The sequence below is a fragment of the Haliaeetus albicilla genome, chromosome 22, assembly GCF_947461875.1.
Source record: "Haliaeetus albicilla chromosome 22, bHalAlb1.1, whole genome shotgun sequence".
Classification (NCBI taxonomy): Eukaryota; Metazoa; Chordata; class Aves; order Accipitriformes; family Accipitridae; genus Haliaeetus; species Haliaeetus albicilla.
In genome coordinates, this window is record NC_091504.1 from 19836992 (window position 1) to 19850664 (window position 13673).

General features: G+C 37.4%; 2 protein-coding genes across 9 annotated transcripts in view; one reads left to right on the forward strand and one right to left on the reverse strand.

The window, feature by feature from the left end:
- Window positions 1–6153, forward strand: part of GPR146 (G protein-coupled receptor 146) — a 55670-nt gene extending 49517 nt beyond the window's left edge. For all 4 annotated transcript variants that reach the window (XM_069810219.1, XM_069810218.1, XM_069810220.1 and 1 more), the window contains one exon: window positions 1332–6153. In XM_069810219.1, coding sequence (XP_069666320.1) covers window positions 1376–2380 — 1005 coding nt within the window. In that variant the 5' untranslated portion in view covers window positions 1332–1375 and the 3' untranslated portion in view covers window positions 2381–6153. The remainder of the gene's footprint in view (window positions 1–1331) is intronic.
- Window positions 1–13673, reverse strand: part of C22H7orf50 (chromosome 22 C7orf50 homolog) — a 133186-nt gene that overhangs the window by 83045 nt on the left and 36468 nt on the right. The gene's annotated exons all lie outside the window — the stretch shown is intronic.

Consider the following 13673-nt stretch of genomic DNA (forward strand, 5'->3'; position numbering starts at 1 on the left):
TGTGCACAAAACAGTGGCAATGGAAGTTGACACAATTCTGGAACAAATTCTGTACTATGGCTGAAGTGTCAAAGGATTAGCACTAGAGAGATGCAAGCACATATCCGTATGCTTACAAAACCCACACTGTATAATTTAGCTATATGGTTCATGGAGTATAGCATATTGTCTAGTAACATTCATTTTAATTGCACAATATTTATTGTGGATTTGATTAAATCTTGTCTCTCTCTGGAAAGAATGCAGGTAGGTGTACTTACACTTTCCTATACGTGCTAAAAGGGAAGCACACAATACAACGCTGAGTATGTGACAGTATCAGAGTACATGTAACATGGGAAATCACCTGCTGCATAAATTCTACACTGTCCTAAAAATGGCCTGCCAGGAATAATAACCATGATTTTAAGGCTGTGGATGTTTTCAGTTGTACTTCAGAGATTACTTCTTATTTCTGCATTTTGGAAAGAGACTTTTCATGATTGCTTTGAAGCTCCATGATTTCATTTAAAATGTTATCTCTTTACTGACGATAAAGCAAAGATAGCTGGACAATAACTACTGATATTAGCATACTTTTTAAAGAATTCAAGCTATTTTGAGAGGAAATGATAGATAATTATTGCCTTTTTGGAAAGTCAGGCTGCCCTGATATTAGGTTCCCTGTACTACAGAGGTCCATTGTTTTTTCAGAACTAAATGGTTATAGGTTGGAAGTCTGAACAAAATGATCTATAAAAAACACCCCCTTCGCCTCATTTCCTAGTTTCCTCTAGTCTTTGTCAATTTTATCAGTGATCCAGTATACATCCACCCTGCTGCCTTGGACATGCCTCCTAAGAAACTATCTTTCCAAAAGAGCTTATTTAACACCTTAGAGAACTCTATTCTCCATCTTATCGCTAAGATTTGTGCTTGAGCTTATATCTGTCAATTCTTCAGCAGCTACCCTTACATAGTATTAGCTATATAAAAGGTATTGTTTAATAATTTTTAAAAACGTACTTATCTTCATGTATATTACATTGGTTCTTATTTTAAAGATACACAGTTTATTATTTACTTCTGTTGAGTGTCCTGTAATAACTCATTTGCTACTAATTTAATTTAAATTAAAACTTCAGAACATTTACTAGTGCCATGAAATTTTGAATCACAGATTACTTTCTTCTAGACTAACAAGACCAAAAGGCACTTCAGTCACTGACCTTAAATTGATTAGTTACGTGAAGCACGTAATCTCTATCTTTAAAATGTTTTCTTCATACTACATTGCATTTCACTTAGAATATAATATTTCAACAATACTTTCACTATTTCTCTCTCTGCAGAAGAGCTGGTAACCAGCGGAGAAGATACAAAAGCTGAAATCACTATGTGGAGCTGTGAAACCTTAAACAACAGTACCGAGAACAGCGAGGACCAGCACCTCTGCCATGACTTCCACCTTGTGCTTTCCATCTTTTCCCTACTCTACCTCATTATATGTTTCCCAATCGGCCTTTGTTACAATGGCTTGCTGGTCCTAGTTAATCTCTATAACAAAGCTACTATGACTATGCCAGATGTTTACTTTGTCAACATTGCCATTGCTGGTCTCATCATCAACGCTCTGGCACCGGTGTACCTTCTAGGTCTTGCCAATATGAAATGGGCCATCTGGAATTCCAACAATGAAGTTTATATTACCTTACTTATTTTGTTCAACGTCTCATCTTTAGTTACCATGTACTCTACTACATTGCTCAGTCTGGACTACTACATTGAACGTGCTCTACCTAGAACTTATATGTCAAGCGTGTACAACACCAAACACGTTTGTGGATTCATATGGGGTGGTGCCATGCTTACAAGTTTTTCATCTCTCCTGTTCTATGTCTGCAATCATGTATCCACTAAAATAATTGAATGTTCCAAGATGCAGAACAAAGAAGCAGCAGATGCCATTATGGTCTTTATCGGGTATGTTGTACCAGCTGTCGCTGTACTGTATGCACTTACATTAATCTTGCGAATACGCAAAGAGGCTACACCGCTGGATCAAGACACTGGACGATTAGATCCATCGGTGCACAGGCTTTTGATTGCCACAGTCTGTACGCAGTTCACGTTATGGACACCCTATTACGTTATTCTTTTGGTAAGCACATTTACTAATGCACAAGGAAGAATTGCAGATGAAAACTATAGTCGAATATTACATTTTACCAAGATTTTATCAAAGTTCTTGGCTTTCTCAAGCAGCTTTGTAATGCCTCTGCTCTACAGATATATTAACAAAAACTTTCCCAACAAATTACGACGCTTGCTTAAAAAGATACACTGTGGGAATCAAGGGTGTTCTCATGAACGCACAGTAGTACAGCAAGTTATGACGTAGGTATGAAAGAACACTCTGGTGCTCTGTTACTGCAGTACTTCGCATACTTCGTACTGGGACTGTGATATTGCTGTGGAGTCATTAATGTGAGAGTCCCAACCAAGAGGCTAGAAGGAGTTTCCATTACAGTTAAATGAAACAGTCTTAATTTTCAAATAGTTAATTGTTCGCTGAAACCTTGTGAGACTCTGGCCTATGTGCTGTAATACCTGTGACATCTAATACTTGCTGTGCACTGAATTAGTTACAAAGCATAAACTCTGTCTTCATTGCTCTAATATTCCTGTCTGAAGAAATCACTAAGCAGTTTATTGAAGTCTTGACTGAAGACACAGCACCTTGTATCTTGTATAGAAAAAGGTATTGCCTTGTTTTCTGTACAAAGAAGTAATAGTGCTATCCTTGATGAAGTAAATACCTTTTTTCAATGAAGATGATACAGATGATCTTTACTAAAGATCATAATATCCAATTATACATGTCCAAATAGTAAATGTTAATTATAAATTATTTAATGTCTTTCTCCATCACTGAATCCCCTCTAAAAAGCCTAAATTTACCATTTCCAGAAAATATTTTCTCATACAAGCTCAACTAAGTTTTAATGTTTAAATTGATTTTTTCTAGAGATAACAATTAACAAAAACATGGTTTATTTTTCCAGTACTTTGTTTGCATCCTAAAACATTTCAAGAATTCAGAAATATTTATTAACTAATTCTAAGGGAACAGAGAGATGTTTGTTCCACATATTAAAATGAAGGACGCTGGTTTACAAAGTTAAATCAAAATCTATCTAGTAAAGATTGTCTGGCTAAGTATTATGGTCCACCTATGTTCATGTAACGAGAGTAATCTTAAAAGTATCTTAAAAATAAATATGTTTATGATTAACATTTTGTATTTTCAAGGGATATATTTGCAACAAATAAATTAAAATCTCTTTAACCTAGGGCATCACTGGAGGTTTGGAAGCCATACGAGATCCCTCAACACATACAAGGTTTTAGAATGGGCGTATTATATAGGAATCCCAGTCAGCATCAGCTTCTTGCTGACCTCTCAGAGATAAGAGTGCCTCCCAATGTGATTCTTGAATACACAGTAAAAGTACAGTTTCTGTATTTCACAGTGGGGATGAAGAAATCCAATCCAGATTGCCAAATTTTACCGAGTGTATGAAATACGTAAGAAACACAAATGTGCTGCGGGAAGCAAATTAACAGTTACCCACAACAGCAAACTATGAACGTTGACCCAAGAACCGCCTGTTCCTATGCTGTTGTTGCATTATTAGTGACGGAGGGGGGTAGAAGTTAAACTCATATTCTCCCACTGGTTTTGAGGCAGTAAGACATCTTTGTCACTCGCCCTGCAACACAGCAGAATCATTTCGTTGCTTAATCTGTCATAACTGAAATTCCACATGACTTTATTAAAAAAATGTGGCTTTTCAAGCCTCTGGTATAGAAAAAACATGGAACAAAACCAGAATTAAACCTTTTCCTTTGCTTATAGCACGATCTCATCTGATAATTGGTCCTAATTTGTCAGCATAGAGACATGTTTAAGTTCTAAGTGGGAAGCAGGTGAGAAATAGCCTTTTCCGATCTTTTCCCTTCTTTTCAATATTATTCAAGTAATTTCTTCTCATAGCCATCTTTGCTTATCTTCTTCATATACAAGCATCTCTAAGTTATCAACATCCTGGTTGGAGACTCTCCATTAATCTTTACTTCTTTAATAGCTTTTCATATTTTATTGATTTTTTTTTAACCCTTAAACCCTATACAGTAAATCATCTATTTCTGTGGCGCTTTCCCCACACAAAAACTATCCAGCACAACTACATCAATTTACTTTATTGTTTTAGCCTGTTGATGAAAACGACGTTAAGGAATGAAGCCTTTCTTTATCATTGTGTCCGATTCACACACTAATTTATAGTGCCTCTGTGCTGACAGGATACTGGCTGCTTTGGTTGGTTTTTCTTCCCCTTGAGAGGTGTTCTGTGGATTTCTATGCATCTTGAGCATTCAAACTCACTTCTACACAGAAGTGCTTAAGAAAGAAATCCTTCCTTACAGCTGTCAAGCAAATAAGCTCCTCTTCTTCCCATCTGAGGAAAATTAGGTTTCCTAATACACCACATTAAATCTCTCAAGTAAAATCTGTTAAAGAAATTCTGTCCCATTATGCAGGAAAAATTCCAGCAGGGAGGAACTGGCTTATCTGGTGTAAGTAGAGGCTTCCAGAACTGGGATACTGCCAGAACAGTGTGGCTGAACAGGCAGCATTAAGTGTAATTTTAACTTCCACATTGCTTTCTTACTTCCATTTCCCCCTTCTCCTAAGACATCATACTTTCTAACAGGACTGTTGCATTTATTTCTGTTCCTTTCTCTCCATGTTAAACTCCCAGTTTCAGGTCACGGCTGTTATAATTTCTCTTTATCTTCTTCACTTCTCTGTGCTATTTATTTAATTTTCCTTCTGCTGCTCTGTTTCCATCTATGCTTGGTCTTGTACACTCAGTACCGTTCACCACTCACTTCATTTGACTCCTTTATGATGACCCAAATCTTACTCAATGATTTGACATTACAAATGGATTTATGTAGTAAAATGGAAGCTGCTGTTTAAGAGATGGAGAAAGAACAAGTTTTTATATAATTTACGCTTGAAATATCAATTTTTATTTTTTCTCCTAATTTTTTTATTGCAAAGTATGTGTGGATGTATCCCTGATAATATAATGTGATGGCAATCATATAGACAACTTTCATAATTTAATGAACAAGACTGATATCCGCTCAACTTCTTTTAGGAGTTAATTTGATATATTAGTTGCCTCAAAGAAACTGTGCCACGGAGCTGCCTAACTGCTGTTCTCTTAAGGAAATTCTGAACTTAATTGCAGCACCCTCACATGGTCTCTCTTAAAAAGCAGTATCCCAAAAAACTACAACTTTCCAATATTTATGTAAAGAACGGTAGCTGAGCAAGTGCAGTGAAATACTTAATGAAATACATGGCATCATAAATATGGAAGAACTTTTATGAACAAATCTTTAATATACAAAGTTCTCAAGAATGGGGCCCTTCCATTTCAAATACCTGAAGGTTTCTGATGACTGTAAATAGGGGCTTATCTATTTTGCATTTAAGTAAATATGAATAAAATACTGTATATATGCAAGATAAAAATCAGCCTACTGATGTAAAAAGAATTTGCAAAGAATTTATTAAATTATTTCTTAAAGTGTATCATTTAAATGTAAACCTCTGAACAGTAAAGTGTACTGTATGTTTCTGTATGTATATACTGTATACTAGAAAGTAAGCACTAGTTAAGTGCCATTATTAACAGTGTTATTTTCTCACAAAATTAAACTTAATATTTGAGTTGATCTATGGCTTATAGGCCTCTTGCTGAACTGCCAATTAAGTCAAATCAATGAACTAAAAAAAATGTTGCGCTCTGCTTCTGCTTGAATTAGTAACACAGCTAGCTCAAGACAGGTCCTTGTTGACTAAGCTAGTAGAGGTTCTTGTTTCAAAAGTTTCCATTTGAGAATCGAGTTGGTCTCTGAAGACATAATTTCAGTTAATGAAAGAAAGCGATCAACCACTAGAAAATTTCTGGTTCTATTAAAATGAAGAGATGTAGCCTCCAATATTATGTCAAAATACTATAGAAATGGACTTTCTGCAAAGCTTCACAAAGGAACTATTGACTCATAATAATTCTTAATAAAAAGTGTTAAAGTGTATCTGGTCAGCAAGATGTGTGATTTTTTTTTTTTGGCCTTGATAAAAACATATTAAACCTGTGTTGCTTCACTGAATCAAAACAACAAATTGCATGACTTAGATGTCAAAGGAGACGTGTTATCAGATTTTCCAGGCCATAATTTTGACATCATTAAAATCTCATTATTCATCAGCATGAAGTTAGCCGAGACGAAAGCAAAAAGGCACATCCCCTCCAACTTTTTCAGCATAAAGAATCCTGCATAGAATAAAGTAACACAATGCACTACAGAAATACAAGGCTGGTGATTAATGTGCACTTCGGCCACGTCCTTGTCACTTCCTCTCCTTTGTGCTGCCACAAATGAGATCTCGGAAGTCAGCTCCCTGTAGAATTTCTCTTGTTTCCCAGAAGAACATAATATAACAACCCATACCTTTGGCATCCCAAAGAAAATTTAGCCTTAAGAATATAATGTGCCTCATAATACATTTACTGCCGTAACCACTGCATATAACCAAAAGATCACTCGCCATGGATCAGTTAGTTTACCCCACACATATGAAAATATTTTCCTGGCTATACTTTTAAAATCATGAATTTGTTCCCTTTAAATTTTCTGTAAAGTCTGGGAAGACAGCAAGTAAAAGCAAACTCTGTATAAAATGGTTATTGGTGAATTCCTTAAAGAAAAAAAACATAGTCCAAGGCACTTCTGAGTGTTAAGTTTCAGTGAGAAATAAATGAAAATGGCAACTGTGAAAATGGAAGTTGCAATTATATCATTTAGTCAAAGCCTAGTAAATGACAAGATGCCCTTACCTCCATACAATGGTTTAAAGAGTATTTTCTATTACTTTAATTGGAGAGCCAGCATCTCTAAACAAGAGAGTAGTGATTTTCTGATGCTTCATTCCTCCAAGCTTTAAGATATAACCATCATACATAACAAGGCTATGTTTCTCATCTGGATTAGTAAAACCCCTTTCATACAACATAGACTTGAAGGATCTTAACGAGAACAGAGTTGGTTAATAAGCAGGAAGTTAACAAGCCTACAGGTCTGCAAAGGGTGAACTACATAAATGCAAGTAAAAAAAGTTAACAGGTACAACTAAGTCAATTGGTTTACACTAGTACAAACCAGGCCAACATGGCATCAGACTCTGCCCTTTTCTTCAATACAAAGAGATTTCACTGAAGACAACCACATTTCGGAGCAGTCGCAGAAAATACACATTTAACTATCATTATATAATGGGAAAACAGGCCCCAAGGTTGCCAAGAAAATATGACACTGCTACCAGAAAAAAACTCAAAGGGGAGTGACACTTTTTTTTTTTTTTTTTTTAAAACAAAGATTCAATTAAATTGGGTTTGTGCTATGGATAAGTACATAGCTAGAACCTCATTTATCATTGCTCATTAAAAATGAAAGCAGTACAGTGCTCAGGCTAGAGAACTTCTCATGAGCTTTACTGCAGCAGCACAGGACAGGTGAGAGAAAACAAAAGCAGAATCTGGCCAAGTGCTGCTCTCAGTTCTGCTGTTAGCCGAGGACTTTGAGAAATACCGACTTTTGCTTAAGTTTCTGCAGCTGTAAAGTGCTCAATGCACTGATGAATCTGAAACATACGCTCTAAGGTTAATTTTTCCAGTTTCTTAGTAAGTGAAACCTTGGGTATTTCTTAACTATCTCACACAATGCTTTTTCCAAGTGAAAGCAACCTAAACATACAAACCAGTTGTGCAGACTGCCATGGCAACAAATTTGAAGTGTGAAACGTTTCCTCTGTTGCATTTCCTTTAGCTTTCCAGTATATATCAGAACACTTTAACATATGCTGAATACATTCTTTTTCCATCAGGAGAGAAGAGGATCTATTATCTACTTTGTCATTCCACTTTCTTCCCACCAAGTCCTGTCCTTACCTTGGAAGTCCATGTGATTTCCTTATATTCCTCCCTTCTAAAGAACTGGCACTTTTAATTACATTCACAAGAATGGTCAAAATTATTCACAGTCTACAGCAGGCAGAATTCTTGTATTATTACAAATCATGACAGTAAAACATTTTTAAAACACCAGATTCTTATTATACCATTTATGAATTAAATATACAATTATATTTAAAAAAAAAACTTCCTACCGAAAGTTCTTTAAAACAAATAATTTGTAACCAGAAAGAGAATCCATTTTATCTAGTTTAAAAGTACTTGATAATGCATTATATTAAAAAAATAAATAAGCAGCAGCATAAGTAGTCCCAACTCAGAGACCTGGAGAGAAGACTAATAAGAAAAGAAACAGATTTACAATTAAAGACCTCTTGCAGGAACTGCACCTGCAAGCATACTGCCCAACAGTCGGAATAATTCTCCCATAAAATTGCAGAGAAAGTGCTCAACTCTGGATAAAGTTAACCTTCAAAACCACAGAATTAATCTCCTAAATTAAAGTGGTTTTATCACAAATCTCACTGATATCGATAGGAAGTTCTACGCATTACTCTGGTGGGTTGACCCTGGTTGGATGCCAGGTACCTATCAAAGTTGCTCTGCCAGTCCCCCTCCTCAACTGGACAGGGGAGAGAAAATATAATGAAAGGCTCATGGGTCGAGATAAGGACAGGGAGAGATCACTCACCAATTGCTGTCATGGGCAAAACAGACTCCACTTGGGGAAACTGATTTGATTAGTAATAAATTAAACGAGAGTAGGATAATGAGAAATAAATCCAAATCTTAAAAACACCTCCCCCCCGACCTCTCCCTTCTTCCCAGGCTCATCTTCACTCCCAATTTTCTCTATCTCCTCCTCCCAGCAGCACAGAGGGATGGGGAATGGGGGTTGGGGTCAGTTCATCACACGTTGTCTCTGCCGCTCCTTCCTCTTCAGAGGCAGGACTCCTCACTTTTCCCCTGCTCCACTGTGGGGTCCCTCCCGTGGGAAACAGTCCTCCACAAACTTCTCCAACGTGGGTCCTTCCCACAGGCTGCAGTTCTTCATGAGCTGCTCCAGCGTGGGTCCCTCCCCTGGGCTGCAGTCCTTCAGGCACAGACTGCTCCAGCGTGGGTCCCCCACGGGGTCACAAGTCCTGCCAGAAAACCTGCTCCAGTGTGGGCTCCTCTCTCCACAGGGCCACAGGTCCTGCCAGCAGCCTGCTCCAGCGCGGGCTTCCCACGGGGTCACAGCCTCCTTCGGGCATCCTCCTGCTCCGGCGTGGGGTCCTCCCCGGGCTGCAGGTGGAGATCTGCTCCACCGTGGACCTCCCTGGGCTGCAGGGGAATCTGCTCCGGCGCCTGGAGCACCTCCTCCCCCTCCTCCTTCACTGACATGGGGGTCTGCAGGGCTGTTTCTCTCACATATTCTCACTCTTCTCTTTGGCTACAGTTGTGCAGGATTTTTTCCCCCCCTTCTTAAATACATTATCCCAGAGGCACGACCACCGTTGCTGATGGGCTCAGCCTTGGCCAGCAGCAGGTCCGTCTTAGAGCCGGCTGATATTGGCTCTGTCAGACATGGGGGAAGCTTCCAGCAGCTTCTCACAGAAGCCCCTCCTGTAGCCCCCCCGCTACCAAACCCTTGCCACACAAACCCAATACAATTACCAATTACAAAATGAATTGAAAAACCTAATTTTAGCAACAGCATTTGCAAATTTAAGCTAAAATTTATCTTGAAGCTGGTAGAATTTCCACAACTATTTCTTAACTCATCTCCAAAACCTTTAAAAGATCATTTTGGAATTAATTCTGGTATTAGGCTATCAAAGCTGTTTTAGAAACTCCATCTGGTGGTCACTAGCAGAATACTCTTGCAGTTCCCAAAAGCAACAAGATCAGTAAAACTAATTAAATGATTTAAGTTAATCATTAGGGGGAAAAAAAAAAAAAATCAGTCCCAGTTTCTGGTTAAACACAGATTTGTACTAGCTGGTCCTGTCTGCAGGCAGTAAGGGTATTGCTGCAAGTATTTGTAGGAAGAAACAAAATAAGCTGTAACTTCTACAACAAACTGCTGCTGTGAGGATGAGGCAGGTAAGAGGAAATTTTGTTGCAAGAAACAAATCTCAACAATGGTTAATTTTGGTTTTAAACCTCACAGAATCATATTTAACCGTGCTATTAGGTCTGATTATTCACAAGAAAAAAATACTTATAAAAAAGCATATGTTTCTTGTATTGTTTTATAAAACATCTGGTACTAGTAGTCATCGTGGTTGACAAGATGCTCAAAGATCAAAGGAAGTGCCATTCCTATTCAGCTCCAGAACATTGTAATTCTTTCTAATTAAGTTATGGTTTCACTAGTTCACAATGAAATAGATTTCATACTTAATTAATACAGCAGTTTCCGAAATTTTTCAGGTCAGCCTATGTGCAATTAAATAATCATTCCAGCACCTGCACTGCTATGCAGAGATCAGATCTCTTATAAAACTTGCCATTAGGAAAAGCTTCTTTCCACCCTTTAATAGAAGTAGAGTATTATTTGGAAATACAGGCAATCTTTGAGCTCTCATAGCCGAGTTATGTAGATGATCTACCCATACTGAGGAATTTATTTTGTGATTGATAGAAGTATTAGTGGGTAGTAATAATAATAAAATACTGGGGTTTATAAAACAACTTACATTACAAACAGTGCCCAAATAAGCCAGTATAAAATCACTAATAGCGAATCATGGGCAAGCAACCCTGAGATGTGAAGGCAGGAATCACACAGCACAGAGCATGGCTGTTCTAGAATAAAAGGAAGAAATGCTGATTTACAACCAGCCTCTGAGGCATAGGTAATTATTAATACCAGTGCTTATGTATACACATTTCCAACTTGTGCTTTTTTAACCCTGTCCAAGCAGAGAGTTCCAAGGAAAGGCAGTAAGACTATCCAATTTTACAAATTCACATAGCTCCATGTACCTTACAAATCAGCACAAGCATCTGAATTCCATTTAAAAAAAAACACTCAAAAAACACTCCCAAAACCAAACATACAGGGAATATAATACATGCAAGGTTTTTTTATTCTAAAATTCATCCTCAAACAAAATTCCTTTAACTTTCTTCAAGCTAGCAATTCTTGGGTTTATGTACAACTTCCCTGCTTCCCCCCCCCCCTTTTTTTTTATGTCAAAGGCCTAATCTTCCATGGTGGTTTAATCAAGGATGCAAATTTGCTTGCTGTCAAGCAAAAAAAAGACTAAACATGTATAAAATTAAAAGCAAGACCTTTCACAAGAACAATTTTACAGAGTGACTAGCAACTATACATCAATGTAACAAAAGCCTTAGAAGAGATGCTCTTCTCAAAAAAAATATTTTTTTTCAGGAATTTTGAGTTATTGCATTAATACAAGTAGCCTTAAGGTGCTAAAATGCCACCAAGAAAAGCTTCAAATATGTAAGCTCAGCCCTTGAATAGAGTCAAAGCAATCTTTGACTAACTCTGTAGCTAATATCCCACACAAGTTGGGGTTTTTTGTTATATAACAACACTAGAGGAAGAATTAAGATGGAAATACACAGTAGTTTATGGGAAAGATCTTCGAAAAAAATTGTAGATTATTTCACAATTCAAAATTCCAGTAACACAGCAATTGCTTTTCATCATAATACACCTGGGAATGGACAATAACAGCCATTTAATATTCCAAAACAATCCTATCATACTACACAGGGACAGTTTTCTTAATAGCATTACATAAAAAAGGCAAGAAAAGATATCCTAACTGAGAGCAGAAGACAACAGCATAGGCTAAAAAACAGACTTCAGGCTTCTCATGCAGTATTAGCTCCCTAACAATAATAATGACCCCAGAGCAATCCAGTCCAATCCTTAGACTAACTGCAAGCTTACTGCAGCCTTTGGTTTCTGTCCTTGATGACTGTGGCTATTTGATGCTGCACCCAAGCAAACAAGAGCTTTTCCGCTCAACTGAATGTTGCGACTCTCTGCTGAACAACTGACCACCATAATTCAGAAGGAAGGTGAGCAAGACAGAATCACCACCTCCGTAATACCTCACTGGATGGATCTGCTTTAAGCCAGAGAATAAAAAGACTGAATTCTCCATGGTTTCAGCATCTCACAAGCCAGAAGCATTGAACGATGTTTGTTATGGAAGACGGAGAAGTTTCTCTCATCTGGCATACATGTATATGAGAGAAAGAGACTTCCCTTCAAATGAAACCTACTGTCAGGGATCTGTACTCTGCTAAACACATCAGTAATATTGGTCAATTAAGAGAAATTATTGGGTTTGGTCAGAAGAAAAGTGGCTCACATCTGCTTTCTTTATAACAACATCTGTCACTCAGTACTAGATATATTTATTTTGCCATAGGAACAATAAGATGTGTTAAAAAGTAAACAAGAGTTTTGCCCACCACAGCATACTATAGATGGCTAGTGGAATTGTATGTGTTATCAGCCAATCCTTAAATACTGTCACAGCATCTCACAATTATTTAAATTCTGCAACTTCTACCTTTCCTGCCTCTGCCTTATCCAGAACATCATTATCATACATCAACCTTTTCCACTGAGAGCCTGTATACTAATACATACTAATCACCATGAAATAAATCCATAAATCACTAATAAACATAATAGTAAAATTATGCATCATCCCAAACACAGTCCGTTAAACGCCATTTTTTGCAGTTTTATGAAACGTTTCTACAACGAAACAGTAGTCTGTTTGCCATTGTTCTCACATGACTTGCACCCTGTGATCATTTAAGTAAATTAACTAAACTGTTTTATTGTTTAAGGAAAGACACAGCTGGTCACACAACAGCAATATCTTGCTTTGCTTTTAGTAACGCATTAACTGTGACAATAACAGCACAGTGAGCTGCTGCCAAAACCACACCATATAGCTGTTAAGATACCTCAGACTAAGTTTTGTCTGTTTCCACAGAGGAGGCAGAATTGCAGCTATCAAGATGGGAATCAGCATGGTCTAAACAGAATAAAGAATACAGAGTTGGGAAACCTTGATTTTCTAACCTCTATTTCTCCTCTGGCTTCCAATTTATTCCATCCACTTTGAAGAACACATTTCTCAGTAACCACGTTTCTCTACCTGTAAAATGGGGGTACCTTCTGATACGATTCTCTGAACACATTCTGGAATTGTAACGTGCTACTTGCTCCTGATTCAAAGTATGATAAATGTTCTGGCCCTCTAAATACCACTGAATAATGAGGCTTAATACAGATTTCAGTCAAAGTATGATGTAATGTTTGTAAATGTGAACATAATCTTGAAGATGGGAGCTTTCTCTAAGCTTATTTTTTCTTTTTAAAGATGGGAGGCATAAGAAATAGCTTTCCTCTTTTTGCTTTTCTGGTTCTATTTATGTAGTTTTTCTCATTAGAGGGTAAGTTCCCTTGGAGCTCTCTGCTCTACTACACCTTGCATTGTCAGGGAGGAGGTTACTGAATAACAGGAAGCGAGTCTTAACGCTGCTGTGTTAAGAGTTTATCTTCACTTCAGTTACTCCTTGCTCACTGATTGCTAACTCAGA